The sequence below is a fragment of the Aethalodelphis obliquidens genome, unplaced genomic scaffold (assembly GCF_003676395.1).
Source record: "Aethalodelphis obliquidens isolate GAN/ISIS:26980383/991018 unplaced genomic scaffold, ASM367639v1 scaffold12, whole genome shotgun sequence".
Classification (NCBI taxonomy): Eukaryota; Metazoa; Chordata; class Mammalia; order Artiodactyla; family Delphinidae; genus Aethalodelphis; species Aethalodelphis obliquidens.
The window spans coordinates 22,576,328-22,600,815 of record NW_020837956.1 but is presented as its reverse complement, the minus strand read 5'-3'; the positions used below and the strand labels follow the sequence as shown (position 1 = coordinate 22,600,815).

Sequence of the window (24,488 nt, the reverse complement as noted above, 5' to 3'; positions counted from 1 at the left end):
ACCTGGTGGTGCAGTGGTTAAGAATCCGCCTGCCAATGCAGGGGACACAGGTTCGAGCCCTGGTCCAGGAAGATCCCACATGCCGCGGAGCAACTAAGCCCGTGCGCCACAACTACTGAGCCTGCGCTCTAGAGCCCACGAGCCACAACTACTGAGCCCACGTGCCACAACTGCTGAAGCTCACGTGCCTACAGCCCGTGCTCCGCAACAAGAGAAGACACCGCAACAGAGAGTAGCCCCTGCTCGCCATAACTAGAGAAAGCCCGCGTGCAGCAACGAAGACCCAACGCAGCCAAAAAAAAAAAGAAAAAAAAAAAAAGCCCTTCTTGGTAAAACCTACCTTTCTAGCTCCTCCCCCACCCCGCAACCCACGCCCGTCTCAGGACTCCTCTGTCTGTAACCTAAACTCCTATAGTATCTCTGGTCTCCTGAAACTCTTTCCTAACGACCATCTCCTGCTTCCTGTCTACCCTGTCTTCAAATGGTATCTTCTTAAACAGCTCCTCCCTCGCACTAACATAGTTCCTTACGGTCTCCTAAATAGCATTTTCACTTGTTAACTCGTCTGGCACTCTAGCGCCCCCTTTTCATTCACGGCAGGATTGAGCATTGCACTTTTTAAAAGTAAAGGTTTTTTTTCTTCCTCCAAACCCAAAGTCCTTGTACAAAATTTGGAAATTATATTAAAAAAAAAAAAAAAGGAATCACCCACAATTCTATCACTCAATGGAAATGATTGCCAAAATGTTTAATTTTTATTTTATGTATTTTATAAAGTAATTTCATGGTCTATACAAAGATATTGGGTAAATGTAGATGACTACAAAGAAGAAATTTTAAAATCCTGTAAATCCCATCACCCATTTCAAAATTGGGATCCTACTGTCTATATAGACTTATATCCTGCTTTTTTCATGGGTCTCTCCCGATGTTAAGAACTGTTAAAGATAGTTGCATAATAATTCCTCTATAACTCATTTAATATTTACTATTAAATAACCAGCACGTTAAGTATCTGAAAAAGCAATTTTACTGTTCATTCTGGTTACAAAAAATAATACAGGTGTATTACATAAAATTTAAACCTCACAGATAATACAAATTGTAGAATGTATAAATCCATCTAAATACACTAGGGCTGTTTCAGAGGAGATAGGATTTCAGGAAGTGCTGGCATCAGGCAGGAAGAGGGCGATCCAGGGACAGCTAGGGACTGGCAAAAACAAGTGAAATACCGGATCACAGGAGCCAAAAGGTTAAACAGAGTGGGGTGGCCTGCAAGGTGTGAGAGGAGAAGGTTGTTATGAAAACCAACAACTCCCTTCCCCCACACTGGTCAGTATTCTTACCATAAATATATCCATTAAGGCTCATTGCTCAGAAAACATCAGCCTTTGAAGGGAGTTAGTGCTAAGTACAAATCCTCTTTTTGGATCTGAGGAAATTTGAGCCCTAAGAGAAATTATTTTCCCAAGGTCATAAATGGCAAATCCCAAACCAGATCTTCAGATCAGTTACTTTCCCTACATCATCCTGCATTAAATGCCCTCTGTTAAAATACAGAGATGTTGCCAAGAATGGGTAACAATTTTATCTATATATCCAGTACAGGTGACTTTCTCAAGGTAGCCACCTAGCATTTGCAAAAGGTTTGGGACACAAGACACACAAATTTTGATAAGGGGAGTCAGAAAAGGGTTAGAGCAAACATCCCAAACTTCATTCTCGTTTCACCTTCCTGATGTTTGCCAAAGCTGTGTACCACCTATGCTATGCTTGAGTATTTCTATTTAAAAGAACTCACATTTTTTAAACTTTTTATTTTACAATATATTGGAGTATAGTTGACTAACAATGTTGTGGAAAAGAACTCTTTTTTTAAATAAATTTATTTATTTTTGGCTGCGTTGGGTCTTCGTTGCTTCACACGGGTTTTCTCTAGTTGCGGCGAGCGGGGGCTACTCTTCCTTGCAGTGCGCGGGCTTCTCATTGCGGTGGCTTCTCTTGCTGCGGAGCACAGGCTCTAGGCACGCGGCCTTCAGTAGTTTTGGCACACGTGCTCAGTAGTTGTGGCTCACGGGGTCAGTAGTTGTGGCACGCGGGCTATAGAGCGCAGGCTCAGTAGCTGTGGCGCACTGGCTTCGTTGCTCCACGGCACGTGGGATCTTCCCAGACCAGGGCTCGAACCTGTGTCCCCTGCATTGGCAGGCGGATTCTTAACCACTGCGCCACCAGGGAAGTCCCAGAACTCACTTTTAAAGCTGAAATATTTGTCATTCTAAATGACAAAATCCATGAAAAATCATGTGTGGTTTTTTTGTGTTTTTTTTTTTGCGGTACACGGGGCTCTTACTGTTGTGGCCTCTCCCGTTGCGGAGCACAGGCTCCGGACGTGCAGGCTCAGTGGTCATGGCTCACGGGCCCAGCCGCTCCGCGGCATGTGGGATCTTCCCGGACCGCGGCACGAACCCGTGTCCCCTGCATCGGCAGGCGGACTCTCAACCACTGCGCCATCAAGGAAGCCCCAAATGTAATGTTTATGATGTGCCTGTCACTCTCCCCAAGATAAGTCACCCAGTTCACAGTGGGGCCACATTTCCTGCCTTGCCTACATCTCTTGCTACCAAAGGATCAAATAAGACTCTGGACTTGGATGCCCTCTAATGCTGTAGGTGCTGCTGCACACGCATTAGGGTCCTGGTTGATGTAGAGCAGAAGGATTTGGAGAATTTTATGGAATCCAATTGCAGGAAATACATCTGAACATACAAAGTCACAGGTGACTGCTCTCTCCATTACTCTCTAGGAGTTCATGGTGTTCCAGCCAATTAGGATTAGGTTCGGCTGTAAAAGACAGAAAACCAAAAATAACAATGGCTTCAAGTAGGTAAAACTTTGTTTTTTCTCTCCAGTGAAAGTGTGGGTAGGTAGTCCAGGACTGTCTCATAAGAGACTCACTCCTTTTATCTTGTTGCCATTCTCGACATGTGGCTACTTCATGGCTCAAGATTGCTGCTTCAACCTACGCCAGTCCATATATTTTTTTTAAATTTATTTACTTTATTTATTTATTTTTAGCTGCGTTGGGTCTTCGTTGTTGTGTGCAGGCTTTCTCTAGTTGCGGTGAGCGGGGGCTACTCTTTGTTGCGGTGCATGGGCTTCTCATTGCGGTGGCTTCTCTTGTGGAGCACAGGCTCTAGGCACACAGGTTTCAGTTGTTGTGACACATGGGCTTCAGTAGCTGTGGCTCGCAGGCTCTAGAGCGCAGGCTCAGTCATTGTGGCACACGGGCTTAGTTGCTCCGCAGCATGTGGGATCTTCCAGGCCAGGGATCGAACCCGTGTCCCCTGCATTGGCAGGCGGATTCTTAACCCCTGCGCCACCAGGGAAGTCCTGCCAGTCCACCTTCAATCCAGCCAGCAGGAAGGAGAGAAGAGGAGGAGTAGGGCATGCCCTTCCCATTAAAGATACTTCCTAGAAATTGCACAAAACATTTCTATTTATATACCATTGGCCAGAACGCAGTCACCTGGTCACACCCAACTGGAAGGGAGGCTTGGTCACATGGTCTTTATTCCATGTGTCTTGCTAAAAACTCAGAGCCTCTATTATTGAAGAAGAAGGGGTGAATATCAAGCAACAATAAGCAGTATTTACAAGTCTTTCATCTCTGCTGCTCTCCCCAGATTGACTTTCTCTTCCTTGCAGACCAGCCTTCTCTGTTCACAGTGTCTGACCCCTCACACTGTCCACCTGCACAGATTTTGGGGTGGCCACAATGTCAGCTTTTAGCCCAACTTCACAAGTCTTTTTTCAGTTCAAAAGCTGCACATGGTCTGGTCACCTCAGCCTCTGTGACTCGATTCCAAGTTCCTAGAGAGAAAATTTGATTGGTCCTGTTGGGTCAGGTGATCACCTCCTCAATTCTGAGCCAAGCATCGGTGGCCTGGGCCATGGCAGGGCTCTCCCTTTTAGGATGGGATGGAGCAAGTTCCCTAAGAGGTGTAAGCGGGAGGAAGTGGTGAGCAGCTCTGGTAAACCCTTCTTCTGAGCTTCCTCCTGTCATAACACGCAGCCCATTGGATGTGGTTGTCAGTTTGCTCTCCCTGATGGTAATGTGATGTACCTGTTCATGTTTCATCCCCAGAGCCTAGCAATTACCTGACACACTCAATGTTTACGGTAGAATGAATAATCCAATCTCGTCCTTAATTGTACAGAGGTTGAATGCTTGCCCAAATATGCATAGTAGGGCAGTGTTGGGGCAGCACAAGAACCCAGGACTACTGATTCCCAGTCCCTGGAGTGATTTTCCCGAATTACCCAGCTCGATAGGTCTGCCCCATTGTTCAGCACTTGTCTCCGTGCCCCTGACCGTGGCTGCAGAGAACGTCCCCCAGATGTGGCCTGTGAGAACCCCAGGCTGGAGGACTGCAACACTCAGAGTCCATTTCCTACTTTGGTCTTCCTGCTGAGGTCAATGTCTCCCCACAGCTCCAAGCTGGGCCCCTTTGAGGAGAGCTTGCCCTACCCAGGCTTGATCAAGCTAGGCTCTGGATGTAGGGACAGTCAAGGAGGTGGGCTGAGTAACAAGGCAAAGGTGGGAAAGTCTCCATGGCCACCCACCGGGAGCTGCTCTCAGAGGAGCGCGCAGCCATGGAAAAGAGCTGATGCTTCCTCTTCACCACTCTCCTACTCCCCAGTCCCCGTGATATCCCCCCTGCCTCCTCCCAGTTCCCCCATGACTCACTGTGCCTTTCTCTCACGCTCCCCGTCCCCACAGGCCTCAAACCCTCTGTGGCAATCCCGGGGCTCCACCACTGTGTCTTCAGGAGGCCGTTTCCGCTGCCCGTCTTGCAGGCATGAGGTTGTCCTGGACCGACATGGTGTCTACGGCCTGCAGCGGAACCTGCTAGTGGAGAACATTATCGACATTTACAAGCAGGAGTCCTCCCGGTGAGCTGTTAGGGTCTCTTGTTTCTCTAAAGTGCAGGGCCTGGGACACAGGCAGGGAACCCATCAGGGCCAGAAGAGAGGAGCTGAAACGATCAACCTGCCTCTTCAGTTTAGTGATGAGAGGACTGGACCTGAGAAGAGGAGGGACTTGCCCCCAGCTCGTCAGGTCACCCAGCTCAGGCAGCCTCTGATTCCTGGTTAGTGCTTCCCCCTCTTCACCTCGGAAGGGGCTGGCCATCCACCAGCAAGGTCCTTGCCAACCCTCCATGACGTCCCGCCCCACGGGACTTCCCTGCCCTGGAATAGAAACTACTCTTGGATCTAGGTCTCCACTGTGCCATAGCTCTATTCCTCAAAGGAAGAGCCCCGTGGAAGTCACTCGCCTGCCCAGCCACAGCACCAGCTGCAGGGGCAGAGAAGGTGGCGCTGGGCACCTGAAGAGAAGGTGTTCATGGAGCCTCACACTCTTGCCCCCCACCCAGCCTGGCCCCTGACCCTCCTGCCACCCTGCCCGCTACCCTCCAGGCCGCTGAATTCCAAGGCTGAGCAGCACCTCATGTGCGAGGAGCATGAAGATGAGAAGATCAATATCTACTGCCTGAGCTGTGAAGTGCCCACCTGCTCTCTCTGCAAGGTCTTCGGCGCCCACAAGGACTGTGAGGTGGCCCCACTGCCCACCATTTACAAACGCCAGAAGGTATCAAGCAGCAGAGGGAGCAGGCGTGTGGGGGTGGGGACATAGGACAGGGTCTCAAACTATAGCCTCTTGGTCCACTTGGTTTCAAAGGCAGGCAGATCAGGGCTGAGGTCCCAAGTCTATGCGTGACTCAGTGTGTGACCTTGGGTAAGTCACTTGTCCTCTCTGGCCCTCACGTTCCTCACTTGTAAAATGGGGATGAAAATGCTTACCCCTGAGATCTGTAAGGATAAAATGAGAAATGGATGCAGTATGGTGGACTCTCAAGGCCATCTCACTGTCACACATCTAGATTCTACATAAAACATAATTTAAAAGTTAAATTGGTAGACACGTAGGAAGCAAAGGAAAGCTCCAAGTGCCGGTGAGGTGGGGAGAGGAGGAGGGGAAGTGGGATGAGAACAGAACCCTGAGTGATAAGCACGGAAAAGGCAGGATTTCCCACAGGGCAAATTATTACTGAACTAGAGAGATGAGATTATGCCTCCAAACTCCTAAAAGGTGGGGGGCCTGCAGTGAGGACCCCCAAGGATCCCAGCTTAAACTGGAATCCCAGGAATCCCTAAAGTGGTCAGTTGTGCCACCTGGCTTTTGACAAAAGCAAATGCAAATTCTGCCTGGAGGAAAAACCCTCAATTTAGGCCTTAGGGTTTTTCTTAGATTAAGAACAACAAAAGATTATCTCATGATTGAAGATACACAAAGAAATTCAGATACTGGAATTACTGAAGAATGAAAAGTCACTTTGCATAAAATACTTTAAAATGGAATTTAAAAATAAGCAATAGGGACTTCCCTGCTGGTCCAGTGGTTAAGAATCTGCCTTCTAATGCAGGGACCGGGGTTTGATCCCTGGTCAGGGAACTAGGATCCTACATGCTGTGGGGCAACTAAGCCTGCACACCACAATGAAGAGCCCGTGTGCTGCAACAAAGACCCTGCATGCCACAAGTAAGGCCCAATGCAGCCAAAAATAAATAAATAAATATTTTAAAAAAGCAATAATAGGGCTTCCCTGGTGGCGCAGTGGTTGAGAGTCCGCCTGCCAATGCAGGGGATGCGGGTTCGTGCCCCAGTTTGGGAAGATCCCACATGCTGCGGAGCGGCTGGGCCCGTGAGCCATGGCCGCTGAGCCTGCGCGTCCGGAGCCTGTGCTCCGCGGGCGGCGGGAGAGGCCACAACAGTGAGAGGCCCGCATACTGCAAAAAAAAAAAAAAAAAAAAAAAAAAAAAAAAAAAAAAAGCAATAATAGACTATCAAAAATGCAGATTTGACAAAGAACCAAATAGAGCTTTTAGAAACGAAAATATAATTGTTGACATAAAACATTCAAAGGATGAATTAAATGACAGATTTCTCTCAGGAAGAGAGGACTGGGGAATTCCCTGGCGGTCCAGTGGTTAGGACTCCACACTTTCACTGTTGAGGGCCTGCGTTCAATCCCTGGTCAGGGAACTAAGGTCCCACAAGCCACGGGGCATGGCAAAAAAAATTTTTTTTAATTAAAAAAAAAAAGATGGGTAAGAGGGGACTGAAAAAACAACTTAGAATACGACACTGGGAGATGAGGAGGTTGAGAATGAGAAGGTCTAACATATATCTAATCAGAGTCACAGAACGAGAGAATAAATAGAATGGAAAAGAGGCAATATTATCCTAATGGCTAATCATGAAGAATTTTTCAAAATTGATGGAAGACATGAATCTACAGAAGGCATCTAGGCCAGTGCCTGGCATTTGGTGGATATTTGGTGAATGTCTCTTCCTTTCTCATTTGGTGGTGGAGGACTTCCTCTCTCCACCTCCTTCCAGAATCCATAGAGTGTGCTTCCACACTTCTTGAATGGTTCCAAACTCTCTAGATCTCTGTCAGAGCTGCCCTGAAGATGCCCTAATGGTGGAGTGGAGGGGGCAGTCCTTTCCTGGGCAGCCTGGCCAGGGTGGGAGGGGCACAGCTCTTGACTAGGTCCTCCAGCCCTAAGTGCTGGCCTGTGTGTGTGTGGCAGAGTGAGCTCAGTGATGGCATCTCGATGCTGGTGGCAGGCAATGACCGTGTGCAAGCAGTGATCACACAGATGGAGGAGGTGTGCCAGACCATTGAGGTGAGACTGGGATGGGAGGGAGGGAAAGTTTCTGGACTCCTGGAGGTGGATCACAAGTAGTGGGATGTGCTTACCAGGCTGTTGGTTTGAATCCCAGCTCTGTCCCTGACTAGCTCTGTGACTTTGGTCCAGTAACTTAACTTCTCTGTGTTCAGTTTTTCTTGTTTTTAACTATATAAAACAGTGATGAGAGAATGATATGTTAGCTACCTCATTGGATCTTTTTGAGAATTAAATGAGATAATACAAGTAATATAGACAGCACTCATGAAGCTTCTTTAAAATATAGTGTTATCTGCTGAGAGAGTAGATCTTAAAAGTTCTCATCACAGGAAAAAAAAAATTGTAATCTATGTATGGTGCTGGATGTTAACCAGACATATTGTGGTGATCATTTCAAAATATATACAAATGTTGAATCATCATGTTGTATACCTGAAGCTAATATGATGTTATATGTCAAGTAAACCTTAACAAAATATATATCATTATTATTACTGAAAAGATCTGGGAATCAGCAGCCCTTGGCTGGAGTTCTGTCTCTGCCACTAATTTGTGGTGTAATCGACAGGTCACTTTTCTTCTTGGCTGTCTGTGACTTCAATTAAGTCGGGAGTGGGACAAGTAGCCCCGTGCTCTCCCAGTTACGAGGTCTCATCCTTGCTTCTGGTCTTTCAGGACAACAGCCGGAGGCAGAAGCAGTTGCTAAACCAGAGGTTTGAGGCCCTGTGCGCAGTTCTGGAGGAGCGTAAGGGTGAGCTGCTGCAGGCGCTGGCCCTGAAGCAGGAGGAGAAGCTGCAGCGCGTCAGGGGCCTCATCCGCCAGTACGGAGACCACCTGGAGGCCTCCTCTAAGCTGGTGGAGTCCGCCATCCAGTCCATGGAGGAACCGCAGATGGCGCTCTATCTGCAGGTGGGCTTTGGGGGATGGTGTCAGGCTGCCTAGTGGCTGCAGTGGGGGCCTTGGCACAGGGAGACGGTGTTCAAGTCCTATCTCTGGCACCTACTTGCCCCACGGCCTTGGGCAAATCACCCCCTCTGAGTCCATTATTTCCTTAACGAATTGGGACGCGCATCCCCACCGACCCCGCAGGACTGTGTTGGGCATCAGAAATGGGACTTTGCCAGAGATTGGCACAATGCTTACTCTCACCCTCTTTTCTTCCCTGCAGCAGGCCAAGGAGCTGATCAATAAGTGAGTAGGTGGAGTGGGAAGGTGAAGGAAGGGGCCGCGGGGGCTCCGCTGCCACCGGGAGCGGGTGAGGGTGCTGGGTGCTTCCAAATGAGCCGCTGCCGCTGCGGTTGCCGCAGGGTCGGGACAATGTCAAAGGTGGAGCTGGGTGGACGGCCGGAGCCGGGCTATGAAAGCATGGAGCAATTCACCGTGAGCGTGGAGCATGTGGCCGAAATGCTGAGGACCATCGACTTCCAGCCAGGTGAGGGAGCGAGGATGGGAGGGGGCGGCGGACCGCTAGGACTAAGCGTCCAGACCCTCCAGGTTGGGGGTCGGGGGATGGGTGCAAGACGGCCAGAGAATAGGGGACTCCAGCTCACCCAGCCTTCCTTCCGCGCAGGCGCTTCTGGGGAGGAAGAGGATGAGGAGGTAGCGTTGGACGGGGAAGAGGGCAGCGCAGGGCCAGAGGAAGAGCGGCTGGAGGCGTCGGAAGGTGAGTGTGGGCATTGGCGGGGTCTGCCTGGTACCGCCCCTCCCCCGGCGATCTCCCTCTCTGCTGCATAAAGGATCGCTTGGGGCCCCTACTCCCAACCTCAACCAGGAGGGGTGCGCCCCCTAGCGCGCGTGCTGAAGTACAACTTTCTTTCCCACCATCCATTCCTCTGGGGGTTTGGGAGTCCGAGTTGGGTGGGGAAGTGGAGGAGAAACCCTCCAGGCTGGGGAAAGGGAGTGAGCTGGGCTTCGGAGTTGCCTTGTCTCTTTGGAGCGCCCGCCCACCGAGCTTTCTTTCCCGGGGACAGGCCTGCACTGACTCGCCCCTGTTGGGGAGGCTGCGCACCGGCGGCCTGGCGCTCGGGTGGTGAAGGACCTGAGCAGGGACCACCCGCCACCCAGCTCGGAGCGCCGCCGCGGGGGAGGGGCTCAATAAAGGGCTAATGCGTCCCGACCCGCAGCTCCTTTCACTGCTCACTCTCTCAGCCTCGTCTTCGGCGACGATCGCATCACCATCCATCCCAACCTTCTCCTAATCTGGGACCATTTCGGGGGCGGAAGTGGAATGAACCCCTGTTGGGCACCTCCTCGATATCAGGCACGGATTCGCAAGCCCAGTGCCAAGAGGGTCGGTGGTGGTGCGGCGGCACCGGGGCTTGAGTTCCTGGGAGACTTGGGGACGATGGGGACCGCAGGACCCTGGCTGAAAGCCGTTCTCGCGGAGCCCTCCCGCAGCATCTGGTCCCCTCTCGCCGACCTGGGAGCCCCACTTTCCCACGGGTTTACACCCTGCTGTGGTTCCCCGCGCCCCGCAGCAGAGGCCAACGGCTCTTCGGCACTTTTATTAAAAACTAGTAATGCGGAGAGTGCTCAGGGTATCCCTAGGCCGCTCTAGCCCCGCGGGACTGGGTCAGTTCCTGTCGCGCACGTCTCAGCCCGGGGGTGGGGGTGGGGGTCGAGATTTTCGGGGCCCCAGACCCCGCCGATCACTTGCCCACCGAGTCGAATATGATGCGGTTCTGCTCGGCGCGCTCCCTCTGGCTCTGCGTCCGCGCCAGCTCCAGCAGGGTCCGTAGCAGGTGGAAGGTGAGGTCAATGGACAGCGGAGGGTCGTCCCGTCGCGGCCGCTCGCCTGTGATCGCGGATCCCCATCGGCCCTGTCCCGCGCGGCGCGGGAAGCGCTCCGCCAGCAGCAAGAGGAGCGCGCGGGCCCCTCCACCGTGGTTCCGTGTCCCAGGGCTCCAGCGCAGACTTGGGTCCTGGACCCCGGCCGCCGCCGCCTCCGGGCTCCACTGGCTGCTCCCCGGGCGCAGCTGTGCCAGGAGCAGCAGCGCCGCCAGCAGCGCCGCGCGTCCCGCCGGCCTCATGGTACCACCGGCCCTGGACACACAGGCGCAGCGCAGGGTGAGGCGCGCCAGGGGCAGTCGCAGGGGGAGCCACTCTCCTTCCCGCGCACTTCCAGCGCCCCTGTCGGGCCCCTGCGACTGCTGCCCGGTGCCCACAGCCTTCCCTCCAGCCCCAGCCGCTGCCCAGTCCTGTGCCACCCTTTTCTCCCTCCCTCCCTCTTGGCGGGTCGCGGTGGGTGAGCTGAGCGCAGTCCCGGTGCTGAGGGAGTCTGGGCGGACGCTGAGAGCCACTCACAGTTTGCCGGAGAGCGTCTGTACCCTGCAGGAAGGAGCTCCCGTCTCGGTCCCTCGGGGCGGGCTGAGGGCGCCTTGGGGAACACGGGGTCTGTCCCGGGACTGCTGCCAGCCTTATATAGCGCCAGGACAGCTCCGGCTGACGTCAGCGAGGAACATGCACTGATTGTAGAACAATGACGGCCGCAGCTCCGAGTCCGACCCTTGTGGCTGCGAGACCCCGTGGGGCGCGTCTCTGGAAGTGACACCTGGCTCAAGAGAGGGAGAAGCCTGTTGGGGAGTAAAGACTGCTCCAGCCATGAGAGTCCTTCACCTGTTTAGAACAGCCAGCAGTGACCAGGGGGCCTGTCCCCAGACCAGACTAGTCCAGATCTGCAGTCTTCTCTGACACTTGAAAGGAAGACTGGACCGCGGGGGCTGTCCATGGTGCTGACCTTGTCCTCAGCCTCCAGAAGCGGCCAGAGGCCTCTGGAGAACGCTGTCCTGCTCAGACCCAGTCCCTTGCCCCAGCTATCAGTTCTGTAAATGGAGGCAATCAGGACAGCACTGCTGGCACTCAGCTACCATCATGGTGCCCACCCAAGAGGCGTCTGAGGCAGCTTAAGCTGCCAGGATTTTTGATGTCATTCTAGCCCCAGGATCTAAATTCTAGGGCTGTCTGACTGAGGCACCATAAAAAAGAGGGCCTCTGGTCAGGGTGCTTTCAGACAACAAAAGGCTGGTCCATCTGCTTATAGGTTTGCCCCAAAGCAGGAGTTTAGCCAAGTTAATTTTTCCCCTGGGAATCACAGCAGCAGTATTACTTTATCTTTGACCTCCAGGTTAAGATCACTGGGTAGGAAGTAAGGAAACTTGGTCTTAAGTGTTTGAGCTGCTACAACAACAATACCATAAACTGGGTGGTTTATAAACAAGACATTTATTTCTCACAGTTGTGGAGGCTGGGAAGTCCAAGACCAGGGTGCCAGTAGGTTTGGTGTCTGGTGAGGACCTGCTTTCTGGCTCACAGATGGCGCCTCTTGCTGTCTCATCACATGGCCTCTTTTGTGAGTGTACTGATCCCATGAGCACTCTGCCCTCATGACCTAATCACTTCCCAAAGGCCCCACCTCCTAATACCATCACCTTGGGCATCAGGTTTTCATCATATAAATTGGGGAGTATACAAACATTCAAACTATAGCATGTGGGTTCAAGTTTCTACTCTGCCTGTAACTCATGGTGTGGACAGGGCACCTCACCTCTGTGGACCTCAGTGTCCTCATCTGTAAAAGATTGGGCTTAGTCATCTCCAGGCTCTCTCCAAACTCTAGAAAACGGGACTCCGCAGTCGGTTTCTGCTGGGTCTTACTCATTGCCTCTGCAAGTTCCAGATTTTACCTATTTAGAAATATATTTATGGAGGCACCATACAAAGAGCTTGAGGGGCTCCCCCAAAATTGGAGCTAGACTAGGGCTGGGAAGGGTTAGAAAACCAGATGTGTCTATGAAGAGTGGGGATGAGTGGTACTTGCCAGGATATGAGTGTAAACTGAAGGTGACAAAATCATATGGTTCAACAAGTATTTATGGAGTGCCTACTATGTGGTGGGTATAAGACCATTATAAAGGTTTTAGTGATTTCAGTAGGAGTCAGGTTACATTTTAGAGTGAAACAGGCCACTTCAGAGTGCTAACCCCATTAAGTTCTGACCAGCCACCAAACCCTGTGAAAACCAATGTGCCCACTTTGAGGAGGTGGTTTGACCCTTCCAGGGTCAAGCTGCATCAGTGCAAGCTTGAAATGATGGAGTGAGGCAGACTTAGAGCCGATGCGCCTTCCAGGACAGGTAGGAGTTCCAGATAACAGCAACACACTGGACGACAGCCAACCTAAGGAACAGGGATGGTACCGTGAAGAAGAAGCAGAACAAGGACAAGCAAGCAGGGAGAGATGGGAAAGTACAGTGGGATAAGGGGGATTATTTCCAAGAATGCCCAGATTTAGCTCTCCTTCCTTCAGCCCCCACGGAGGGATGTGTGGCTCAGACGAGAGGAAAACCAGCTCGGGTTCTGGTGCCAGCCCAGAGCTCTGTCTCCTGGACAAAAGCTCCAAAGTTAACCCCCCCTCAGCCGCCATCTCGCCATGCATGGCTCCATTATTCGTACTCCTGTCCAGGCTCCTTCTAAATACACATCTGTCCGTCTTGTACAGCTGAGATCTCATCTTCCGAAAAATGTGCTGCCTGCCATATAAAGCAGCACCTCCTTCTCTTTATTTTAAACATACCTTGCTCTAGTTCCAAAGAGCACTGCAAGGACCCTAAAGTTTCATTTAGTTCATAAGTCTATACTCCTTTTAGCTGTGCTACTCATGTCCATTTTGAGCCTGTCCCCTCTGAAGAGTTTCATGTTTTTCCCTGTTCCCAAAGCCCCCACACCTCCAATAATTTTAACCACTCATCTTGGTTGCACTATATATTTTTACTGAGATTTCAGCAACTACCTTTATTATCTAGGATGAAATAATATTTTGCAGTGGACTAACCTGACCACGTTCCTACTTGTCTCTTTGGTCTACCTTTCTGCCTAACCTAGGCTGTAGCCCTGCCCCTGCAGACATGCCATCAAAGGTAGAGAGCCCAGGTGGGATGGAGACAAGGACTGTGGAGCAAGATCCTCCCTAGGAAGATGAAAGAAGTCAGCGGGCAGACACTCTGGGATGCTCTGTAATAAAATGCTCAGGAGTCTGAGGAGCTCTGACCAGGGCAGAGTGTTCTGGGGGGTCTAAGGTAGTTCAAGGTTAAAATGAGAATCACTTTGTCTCCAACCGTTCATAATGTGCATCTTCCTTGAAGGGTGGTGTGGGGATCTGTCATACCTGTAATGAAGAGGGACCAGGTAGAAGTTGGCTAACTGCACAGCAGGCCAGAGCTACAACAAAGAGAAGGTAAAGGTTGGTGGGCTGCCTCCATCACCTGACCCCAGACTCCCTGCCTTGCCTGGTCTGACTCCAGCTTCTACAGACAAGAATACGTTGCACAACTGGGTGAGTGCTTCCCTGAGTATGGTGCCCATGTGGGAATGAGAGAGTAATCCCAACTGAGGGATTTCTGTGTCAGGAGGAACCCCAGTCCCTGGCACTTCTGGACTCAAGAAAGAAGAAGAGGCAGCTGAGGTGTCAGCTCTTACATAGTAGTTGGTGATGAGAGCATCAGGATAATCCTGAGGAGACAAGAGAAGGAACAAGTGAACATTTGCATTTCCAGGTAGCTCAGACCTCCTGATCTGAGTATCACATAGAGACTTCTGCTCAGAGAAGACACCCCTACACCACTGCCCCTCAGCTCCTCTCCTCCAGAGCTGGGGCTCTGCCTGCACCTCCACCCTTCCCATCCCCATGAAGCCTGCCTCATTCCCCTGGGCCTGCCGGCCTGCCATCCAGAAATCATCCCCACACCTGCCCAGCTCACCTGCTGGAGTTTGGCCCAATTGTCCTGGGCTGACAGTCCATTGAGTGTCCCTACCAGTGAGAGGAAACAGCCCAGAAAACATGGGGCAAAGCCCCCCTAGGGAAGAGAAATTAAAGCACCTAAACCCCTGCCCTCCCTTGACACAGCTCACCCTCCCCAACTCCCTTTCCTTGTGCTCACCTGATCCAACAGCATCTTCTTTAGTGCATCCACCTTGGTGGTGCCAGGGATGAGCCGGTCCAAAACCTTGTACCAGCCTCCTACTACAGGGCCCTGAAAGTAACCCCCAAAGAGGGGAGCAGGGATGCAGAGGGGAGCATTAGGCCTTTACATCACAAAGCTCCTCCCCCAGGGGGAGCAGACACTCAAGGCTGGCTTAGATGTGAGAGGGTCCAAGGGAAACTAAAGGATGACAGGGAACTGAAACCACTGTCCAATCCACCGGTAGCCCTGCTGTGGGCAGAACTTACCACAAAGCCACAGCCCACGGAGACCATGGTCAGGGTCCGGCCAGTCTTGTGTGCCTGCAGACCTCGCCTCTCCACCAGCTGCTGTGAGATAACATCACCCAGGCCCATCAGAGACCCTGTGCAGGGTACACAGGTGTTGTCAGGACACCTCCCAGGGACAAGCTGCCATCCCAAGGAGGGAGGTAAGTCTGCTTACTGAATGAGGCTCTGGCACTCTGAGGCCAGGGGTTTCATTCTGGGGCAAATGGCCAGTCTTTCCTGCTGCTTCAAGGATGGTAACGCCTCCCCAAGGGTGGTGATATTTAATATGTGTCCTGTTAGAAACTGGGATGAGCAGCCTTGAGCAGGCCAGGGCCCAAGAACACTGCACTGAGCAATGAAGGAAAGTTGGACTCAGAAACCGCAGGTAGGGGAAGGAGAATCTGAGGTGCCAGGGGCTGAGATGCACTGACTGTCAGAATTGGAAAGGCCTTCCAGATATTTTTGTGCAAACCCCTTACTCTAGAGTTATGGATGGAAACGAAGGTCCAAGACCTCACATAACCAGTAAGTGGTAGAGCCAAGGCCAAGGACCAGGTGGCTTGATTTCCTAGACAGTGTTCTTTCCAGGACGCCTTACTATGAATAGATCATGTGCAGAACGCTAAGGGATCCTGGGGTTGTTTTTCCCCCCAGCCGAAGGCAAGGCCCTGGCCAATGTCTTCACCTTGGTTTTGGGATCTCTGTTTGTGGAGAACAGCAAGAATAACTCTAAAACATAAGTGTTCAAATGGTCCCAGGCAGGAGGATGCCTGGCTGAGCTGCTACGAGTCCCTGCAAGGAAGGATCCTGTCACCTCCCAGCACAGTCAGGTACACCCAGACTTCCCATTCACAGCCTGACTGAGCTGCCAACAGGTATTAAGGCCATTTCTCCCCAGGTCTTTGCACCCGCTTCCCCTCCCCTCACTTGCACAGACACCCAGCTCCAAGTAGCACTAGTAGGACACCCACACCCAGAAACCAAGACAGAAACCATCACTGTTTGGGCTTCCCTGGCTGGTGGCGCAGTGGTTAAGAATCCGCCTGCCAATGCAGGGGACACAGGTTTGAGCCCTGGTCCGGGAAGATCCCACATGCCGTGGAGCAACTAAGCCCGTGCGCCACAACTACTGAGCCTGCGCTCTAGAGCCCACGAGCCACAACTACTGAGCCTGCGCTCTAGAGCCCGTGTGCCACAACTACTGAAGCCCGCGTGCCTAGAGCCCGTGCTCCGCAACAAGAGAAGCCACTGCGATGAGAAGCCCGTGCACCGCAACGAAGAGTAGCCCCTGCTCGCCGCAACTAGAGAAAGCCCGCGTGCAGCAACGAAGACCCAACGCAGCCAAAAAAAAAAAAAAAAGAAACCATCACTGTTTACAGAGCCCCCGTCAGTGATGATGGTGTGATGGTTTCTAGCAAACACACACTTCTACTAGGGCCACTTGGGAGTGACTGTATGACCTTCAGCTTGCCTGTCCATCACAGTGAGTAATGAGAGTCCCCTCCAGCCCCATAGCCACCACTGTCCCTGTGCCCTCAATTAGCACTGGGCAAACACATCCTCATCCTTGGCCCGGAGCTGGCTCTGACGTCCGTGCTGGCTGCACACTCATTGCTCTTCGCCCGCACCCCTGCACAGCCCTGCCCCTGTGCAGCCTCGTCAGAGGCAGCTGAGTAAGGCTGAGAGCTGGGGTCGGGCTGGGGCACCCACAGGTGACCTAGGCTGCTGGCCTCAGCTGCTGGGACCCCCAGCACACCCACCAAGGGAGGCCTGCCTCTCCTCTCCCTGAAACTCCCAAAGTGGTGGAGGCCCTTCCCAGAACATGGCTAGACATGGCCTCCCAGAGGGCAAGGACAGAATCCTAGACGTCTTTGTTCTCTTATCCCCCACCATACCGAGCCTGGCAGGTGCTCAGAAAATAAACTGGGAGAAATGTCAGAGGTACCACCCAGACAACAAGACTGCCCTGGGAAGGGCACAGAGGACGCCAAGTGTAGCCCAAAGGATGCACCCAGGCTCAAGGTGTGAGGAGCAGTGGGGCTGAAGGCTCGCTCCCCCTCCACAATTGGCACTGAACACCCTATCCCCTCTCCCTAACAACTTGGGGTCACCAGCTGCGTGCCCAGGGAGGAGAGGGAGCTGTTGTGGCCATGCACAAGGGAAGAGTGACCCTGACGAGGCCTGGGGAAGGGGGAACAGAAAGACAGTCACTGCTTAAATGAAGGGACTAACAGTTTGACATTTGGCAAGATGTTTACAGTATACAAAAGGGCTCTCATACATTTAATCCTCACAAAAGGTCTGGAAGGTAGAGGTCACACCCCCATTTAATGTCTTTGAGAGATGAGGTGACTTGCTAAGGAGTGGAGCCTAAAACCAGGCCTTCTCTCAAGGGGGTACAGGAGGCCAGGGAATCCCCAGCAGAGGCTGAGACCTGGGCTCAGGGGCCAGTGGGCACCAAGAAGCTCCTGTGGCTGCTACTCATGGGGGGTTCCTGCCCAAACAAGGCCCCAAAGGCCTGCATATCAAAGACACTTCCGGGACTAACGCACTTCCTCTCTGTCTTTCACTCCCCAGAATGTGACCACCTCTGTTCCTTGTCACCTTGTGGGGAGGGCAAGCAGCAATATTCTTGGGAAGGAAACAGTCACAAAGAGAGGGGTGTTTTCACTCTTCACGGCTTACCAACAGTCACACAAGCTAAAGGCAGAGCAGGAGTGAAAAGCAAAGTCCCTGACATGCAGTCCCACAGTCCTGCAACCCTGCAGCCTTTGAGAAAGATGGATTCCAGGCCCCCAAACCATGCCCATCAGGCCTGAGAGACAACCAAGCAGCAGGAGTGAGCAGGTGGTGTGTAGCCGGTAGCCCTGCCAGTTCTGTCCATTTCAGACAGAACCATGCCCAGTTCCTCATCTGGAGGAACACAGATCATGAGGCCCCGTGGGCCTGCAGCAGCTCCAGGGAGCTCTAAGGCTTTGGTCTAAGCACAGAGCAAGGCCTTTTTTGGTCAGAGTGATTGAGCAGGAAGGGCTGACATCCAGATTCCTCATCCCACCTTCCCCAACCCAGAGCCCAAACAGACCCCAACCGTCCTAGGCTCTGGGAGTCCTCTTGGACGTATTTGGTTGACCTGGACCCTCCAGTGCTCTGGCTCCCCTTTCCTTGGACTTGTTTCCAGGGCGTTGGGACTACAGGCCTGCCGAGACATAATGCCTGAGCCCCGATGGGGCAGGACAAGGGGCTGCCGGGCGGTGATGCCCCAATGCCAGGCTGGGCGCAGAGCCCAGCGGGCAGACGCTGGCGTGGGTGTGACATCATGCCCCTGGGTAGGTGCCAGTTCTCATGCCGTCACTCACCACCAGATTCAGCAGAGTGGGGCGGGGGGTAGGGGTTGGGGAGTGCCTGCATCTGAGCACAGATCTATTTGGGACCACCTTCTGCCCGCTAGTGGAAAAGCCCCAACTTGCATGACCTCATCCTAGGCATGGGTGGGGGTAAGTTCTCTACTTCCCCTATTTTGTTCCTCTCCTGGCTTTTGTGTGTTGAGTCTTAGATGCAAGAAACCAAAGTATTAATGGAAGATGAGAAAACTGAGGGGCAGGAAGTTGGAATGAGGAGCAGGAAACTGTCCTTGACTATGGGAGGCCTGGGTCGGCAGGTGTAGCTGCTGGCAGGGGGCCAGGGTGCTGTCTCATTCCTCTCCAGAAGTCTCCAATAATTAAATAGCCGCCTGGGGGAGGTGCTTGGTCTGGCGGAGCGTGGAGGGAGCTGAAGCCCAGCAGTGACAGGGGAGCACCTCCTCCGGGATCCGTGGGAGTGTTCTCCCCACTCCTGGCCTGAACCCTTCCCACTGCTAGAAAGTAAGACAAAATGCAGGGTTCTGCAGCTTGTCAGGTACCTAAGCCCAGACCAGCTGGAACTATACTCAGCATTCTGAGGTCCCAGGTGTCTCAATTGCAGGGCAGTGCATTGGGAAGTGCCCCAGGTTCTAATGCCAGCTCCACCACTGACCATGAAACCTCATGCATATCACTCCTCCCTCGTGCCTCAGTTTCCTTCTCTGTAGTATCAGGGGCTGGACTGGATGGTCTCTAATGCCTGTTGAGCTCTCACATTCAGATTGCAGGGAAACCAGGGTCTGCAGAAGCTCAGCTGCTTCCACAGCAGGACCAGAGTGGCCTAAGATGGATGGAACTGGGCCCCCTGGAGACTGGAAGGGCCCTCAGGAAAGGATGAGAGAAGGCTGACTTAGACTCTGCAGAACACACAGCAGACCTTTGCCCAGGCTGCCCTGTTCCTGACTCTGGCTTGGCCCAAAATAGGTGTACCAGACACTTCTTTTGAACCATATCAGATCTTTTTGATTCACTTATCTCTTACTGCAGCCACCACTGCAGTTCAGCTGATGGGTCCTTGTCTCAGGCCTGTGTCTTACCTGAGGCTGAGCTACTGGTGCTTTACCTGGGGATGATGCCTGTGCAACCTGGTAGAGCACAGAGCACGGGCATCAACATCCCATGTGGCAAACCTTTGACCAACGTGGGATGGAGCCGGTGGGTAAAGGTTTCTCCTTTTCTCCAGAAAAGACTATTCACCCATAAAGTCCTAAGAGGCATTTCAAAGAGCTTCTCAGTCAGTTTTAAGGGACTGAGCAGCCATGTGCCCTAAGCAGTGTCCATTTGATAACGCACCCTTCTGTTGGCTGTCCCTCTTCCCTCTCTCCCCACCATGGATTACTTCCTAACAAAGTACCTGCAAAGAAGCTTCAGACTCTACTTTTTGGAGAACCGAGGCTAGATGGTTATCCATGTTCCAAATTTATGGCTAGTGGAACAAACCCAACCCAAGCACCACTATAAAAATAAGAGCTTGTTGTTCTTGGGTTGCCAACACTCATACAAAGGGCCAACTCCTGGAGCCTTTAAGTTTCTTGAGCATTTTCTGATTTCTAAAGCCTTTTCAGAGATAATCCCTACACTGACTCTGTGAGGTCATATAACTAAACTCAAATTCTAAACGAGGAAACTGAGGCTCAAAGAGGTTTATTTTCTTGTCCCGATTCACACAGCTACTAAGTGCTATGGCTCTGAGATTCAAACCTTGGTCTTCTAACTCCAAGTCTGAAATCTCTATTCTGTTTTCCAGTGTGATGAGCTATGCCATGGGACCTTAGGAACTACTGTGCTGGGATCTAAAAACAGCTCAGTGAGCTAAATCCACCTCCCCCCTTTATTAGTTTGATTCGAGTACACTGAGCAGCAGGGAAGGAAAAGTCTGAAAGGTCTGGGGAAGTCTGAGGAAAGTGCTACCTAGAGGTTGCTTCAGGGCTGAGATACTGGCACAGCCTCAGGAAGACTCGGGGTGTGGAGCCACAGCACTCCAGCACTGACAGACCAGCACCCCAGTTCAGCTACGTATCTGCACTCGGACCCCTTGGAGCTCTAGCTCCTGCCTTCGTCAGCTGCAGATCCCTTGGGTAAGGAAACACAAGGACCATCCTTCCCTCCCTATTCTTGATGGCCACAAAGGGGAGGGGGGAAACTTCCTTCTGGCAGTTAGGGTCCCTGGGGGAATCTGAGGCTGGGCAAAGGGCCCAGCGTGTCAGTTCCCATCACAGCCACCCAGTACAGCATGAGTCACCACACACGCAGCCAGGTGAGTCATGCAGGCTGACGGACACTCTGAGGACAGGATGGGGGATAGCTGGGCACAGGAGGCTGGAGAGGGGCCCAGGGAGGAGCAAAAGACTCCTTGGCCAGTCACTCAATGAAGTTCCTAGTGCTGATGTGGGGCTATTCCAGTAACAGGAATTCTGTTGTATCCTGGCTTTCAGTAGCATCCCCCCACCCCACCCCTTTTTAACAGTCTTCCTCTCAGAAGCCCATGGTCCTCATTAGAATCCTGTTCCCTTCCTCTAAACATAGGCAAGACCTTATCTTAACTGGTCACTCTCGCGCTGCCCCAATAGTCACAGGCCTTCCAATCCTTCCCCCTATAAAATTTATCTCTGTGCCATCTCCTCTCATATTAGCTAATCTGCAAAATGAAATGAAAATAAATACAGGTAAGTCACTGGGTTACCTTTGTGAGGTCGCTACTCAATCACTGGATTTAGAGTAAAAATAAATCCTTGATTAGTATATTGTTTGAGGATACATCCATAGATAGTAAACTATAAGAAAAGCAAAAGAATGATATAAACAAAACTCAGGAAAGTGGTTATTTCTTAGGATGTATGAATTAGGGACAGGCATTCAAGGGGTCTCAAAGCTGGGTACTGATACAGGAGTATTCAGTTTACTTTTATTTCAATGGTACACACATATCTTAATCATTTTTTTGTGTGTATTAAGATATATTTCACAATAAGAACAATACTAAGAAAAATAAACTGGGGTAAGAGTCTGATTCCAGCACTTATTAGGTGTGTGATCTAATGTGGACCCAAGTAATCTTAACCCACTTTGTGTCCCCACCTTTGTGGGGACCCTATGAGATAATGTGTGCTGAAAGTGTTTTGCACACTGTGAAATGTTAAAGGAGCCTTTGTTATTGCTCATTTTCTAAGTTAAGGCCTCCTCGGGGCAATGCCTTTCTTTATCCTAAGGGGATGACTCCTCAGGTTTGTGAGGACTTTCAGATCCTACTTTATAGCCAGGTCATCTATGCATAGCCCTTTCCTTAAGAACAGCCTTGGGGACCCTCCCTCCAAAACAGACTGGGGTGAGAGCCAATCCTTCAAGGGGTCTGAATAAAAGCAAATAATGATGGCGGGGGTGCAGCGAGCTTCTGCCTCCCAGATCACCCTGCGCTGGTACCACTAGGTCCCACAGGGACACTTACCAGCTGTCAGGACCTGTACTTTCCACGGGTGAGCAGTCAGAGCCCGCTGGTATGCCCGCCAAAGTGCCATGCTTTCTGTCAAGGCGAGAGGAGAGGGGGGTCACCCCCACTGCCCCTCTCCACAGTTAAAGAGACTTTTGTCCTTCCCTTGTGCCCACTCCCTCTTCCCCTCCCGCTTCTAAATGGGCAGAGGCTTCCTGGACAGCTTCCTGTCACAGGGATCCCCTTAGGCAATCGGGGACGAGAGGAAGGCTGTGGGCAGCTCTGGAATATCGGTGGCCGCCACCCGCCACCCCACCCCCAGCCCTGAAGCAGGTCTATCTGGGGGGCCTCTGTCCCGACCGAGGCACACAAGAGGACAGGTTTGCTCTGGCTTTCACCCAGAGCCTGGTCGGTCCCCAGATTCAGACTCTCAGTTGGAACCACCCCGCATCCTTCCTGAGCCCAACTCCACCCCAGAAAAACGGCCTCTGACTCCCTGGACCTGGAACGGTCACAAACGCTGCTGCCGCTACGGAATCGCTGCGCTTTGAGCGGATGACCGCGGAACTCTCGCTACTCACCAGCGCGCGAGCTCAGCCCCTCCCACGTGACCTGAGCGGCGGAGGGACTTCCGCCCCAAATCCCGCCCCGTCCGCTCGGCTGACCCCTAGGCTTTCCCCTGCATCCAGGGCCGGAATGGGAGTGGATTCAGCCACTAATACCGTGGAGAGGGGCTCGGCTCGGTCTGCGCTGAGTCTTGGTGCGGGGCCCGCCTGCCCACGTGGGTCCGACCTCTGTCTGCTTCTGCCCCTTCTCTCCCTGCTGCACGGGCCTCTTAACCTGGATAGACTCTCACTGTTCCCGCATCCCGGAACTGGCCAAGGTCTAGACGTCGTTCTCGGTCTCAGGAATCATAGTTTGGAAACTATTAGCCATAGTTAAATGCGTGCGTGTGTGTTACTTTTTTTTTAAAAAAAGTCTGTAAGTTCTTCACTAGCCTCAACTGTGAGCTCCTGAATGGGTGGAACTGGGTCTTGTTCGTATTTGTCGTCCTCATAGCAACTAGTTCAATGCTTTGTGCACGGTAGCCTTTAGAAATGCTGCGTAAAGATGACTGTTCCATGGAAATAATTCGGATTACAGAACCTCCAGTTTAGATACTAGTTTCATAACTAGCGGGTTTGCAGCCTTGGTCATCAGTAGACTTGAAGTTCCTCATCTGTTAAATTAGGAGGTTGGACTTTGTTTTTCAAACTGGGCTCCTCAGTTTTAGAGCTTTATAGATGTTTGGGGAAGGGGTATCACAGGTTCTTCTTTACCTAAGCTTTTAAAAAATACACGTATACTTCTAGAAAAAGCCACATTTAAACAAGGGCCCACAACTAAAACTGTTAGGAAGCCAATAGATGAGGTGATTTCCTAATCCCTTTCCAGCTCTAACATTCTAAAATTTTGTGAATATACTGCAACATCCTTTCTAGGGTAGTGGAAACATTCACAAGGCTGACAGCCTTTGCTTAATCATCCCTAGGGAGCTCACACTTCAGGAGGCAACCATATCTGACTCTTTCAGGGTCTTTACCTGGCTAGCTCCAGCCCCAGTTTACTCAATTCCTATATGATTAAGGCAGGGAGAATCCTGTAACAGAAAACTGGAGAAACACAGTAAGGAGGCAAGAGAATTCGATGTTACAAACATTTAACTAAAGCTTTCTATATGCAAAACACCATGCTAGAGGAGTGAATTTACACTAGTAATAGGAGACCAAATGTGCTAAGTTGGAAAGTTGTATTCTGAAGTCAGACTGTCTACCACCACTCAGTAGTTATGTGGCCTTATTCAGACTGCTTAACCTCTCAGAATCTTATCTTTGTCAAGTAAAATGGGGCAATACCAACCTCATAGGGTTAAATTAAGTAACATATGCTAAAGTACTTGAAATAGATCAAGTGCCTAATAAACTCTCATTTAACCTCTTTTCCTTCCTTTTCTCTTGGGAGCGCATGGGAGAATAATTTTTACTGGAGAAATCTGGGAAGCCCCTTGGTGGAGGTGGAATTTGAGCGGGGGCCTTGAACAATGAATAGGACTTAGGTGGAGATGGTGGAAAAGGACACTGCAGGAGGAGGGAATAGTGTGAGCAAAGGCACAAAGGAAGAAAAGTACAGGAACCTATGGATAGTATCAAATATATATCAGGAGGAAAGTTTGGAAGGGGAGTGGCCTGGGGCAAAAAGGGCTTATGGCAGAGAAAGAGAGCAAGGGCTGAAAGCATTTTCCTGCTTTTCTTTTGGAGGATGAGATTAGGGCAGAGACCCAGCAGCAGAAGCAGGGCTGCCAACACCAACCTACAGCCTCAATGACATGGGTCCCCAGGCCCCATCTTTTCTACCACTGAAAGTGGGATTTCCTGAGGCAGTGTCAAAGGGCTGTTGTGTAGAATGAACAAAGCTCCTCTGCAATGGAAAGCACTTCCCTACCAGTCCTCTCAAAAAGAAAACTGGCATAACCTGAGCTGGCACAATAGGATGGGGCATACTTGGCCGCTTTGCATTGACGTGAGTTGTCTCTCTGCTGCTAATGGTCTGGGTTGCCTCCAAATCTGTTTCCTCTTCTGTACAGGGGAGGAACTGAACTACTTGATTCCTTTCCTCTTAAA

General features: G+C 51.6%; 3 protein-coding genes across 8 annotated transcripts in view; 1 reads left to right on the top strand and 2 right to left on the bottom strand.

Moving 5' to 3' along the window:
• Window positions 1-10,186, top strand: part of TRIM54 (tripartite motif containing 54) — a 17,749-nt gene extending 7,563 nt beyond the window's left edge. The window contains exons 2-7 of the mRNA XM_027113579.1: window positions 4,784-4,956; window positions 5,482-5,653; window positions 7,660-7,755; window positions 8,434-8,667; window positions 8,927-8,949; window positions 9,066-10,186. Of these exons, the coding sequence (XP_026969380.1) occupies window positions 4,784-4,956; window positions 5,482-5,653; window positions 7,660-7,755; window positions 8,434-8,667; window positions 8,927-8,949; window positions 9,066-9,492 (1,125 nt within the window). The 3' untranslated portion in view covers window positions 9,493-10,186. The remainder of the gene's footprint in view (window positions 1-4,783; window positions 4,957-5,481; window positions 5,654-7,659; window positions 7,756-8,433; window positions 8,668-8,926; window positions 8,950-9,065) is intronic.
• A 61-nt stretch (window positions 10,187-10,247) lies between these two features.
• On the bottom strand, window positions 10,248-12,412 carry UCN (urocortin). The gene is made up of 3 exons (XM_027113577.1): window positions 12,302-12,412; window positions 11,062-11,308; window positions 10,248-10,800 (listed from the first exon to the last, which is right to left on the bottom strand). The coding sequence occupies exon 3, from the start codon at window positions 10,785-10,787 to the stop codon at window positions 10,407-10,409; it is 381 nt and encodes a 126-aa protein (XP_026969378.1). The 5' UTR covers window positions 10,788-10,800; window positions 11,062-11,308; window positions 12,302-12,412; the 3' UTR covers window positions 10,248-10,406.
• Window positions 11,961-22,395, bottom strand: MPV17 (mitochondrial inner membrane protein MPV17). 6 transcript variants are annotated; one of them, XR_003434128.1, is made up of 8 exons: window positions 21,847-22,323; window positions 14,983-15,098; window positions 14,693-14,785; window positions 14,513-14,608; window positions 14,232-14,264; window positions 13,921-13,973; window positions 12,789-12,932; window positions 11,961-12,440 (listed from the first exon to the last, which is right to left on the bottom strand). XR_003434128.1 is itself a non-coding variant. In XM_027113575.1 (7 exons), the coding sequence occupies exons 1-7, from the start codon at window positions 21,914-21,916 to the stop codon at window positions 12,863-12,865; spliced, it is 531 nt and encodes a 176-aa protein (XP_026969376.1). In that variant the 5' UTR covers window positions 21,917-22,323; the 3' UTR covers window positions 11,961-12,862. The 6 variants fall into 6 exon arrangements, 2 of the variants coding, with proteins under 2 accessions (XP_026969376.1, XP_026969377.1); XM_027113575.1 differs by having other exon boundaries at window positions 11,961-12,932; XR_003434127.1 differs by lacking the exon at window positions 11,961-12,440 and adding an exon at window positions 22,331-22,395 and having other exon boundaries at window positions 12,861-12,932; window positions 13,921-14,264; window positions 21,847-21,921.
• Between the last annotated feature and the right edge of the window lie 2,093 nt (window positions 22,396-24,488).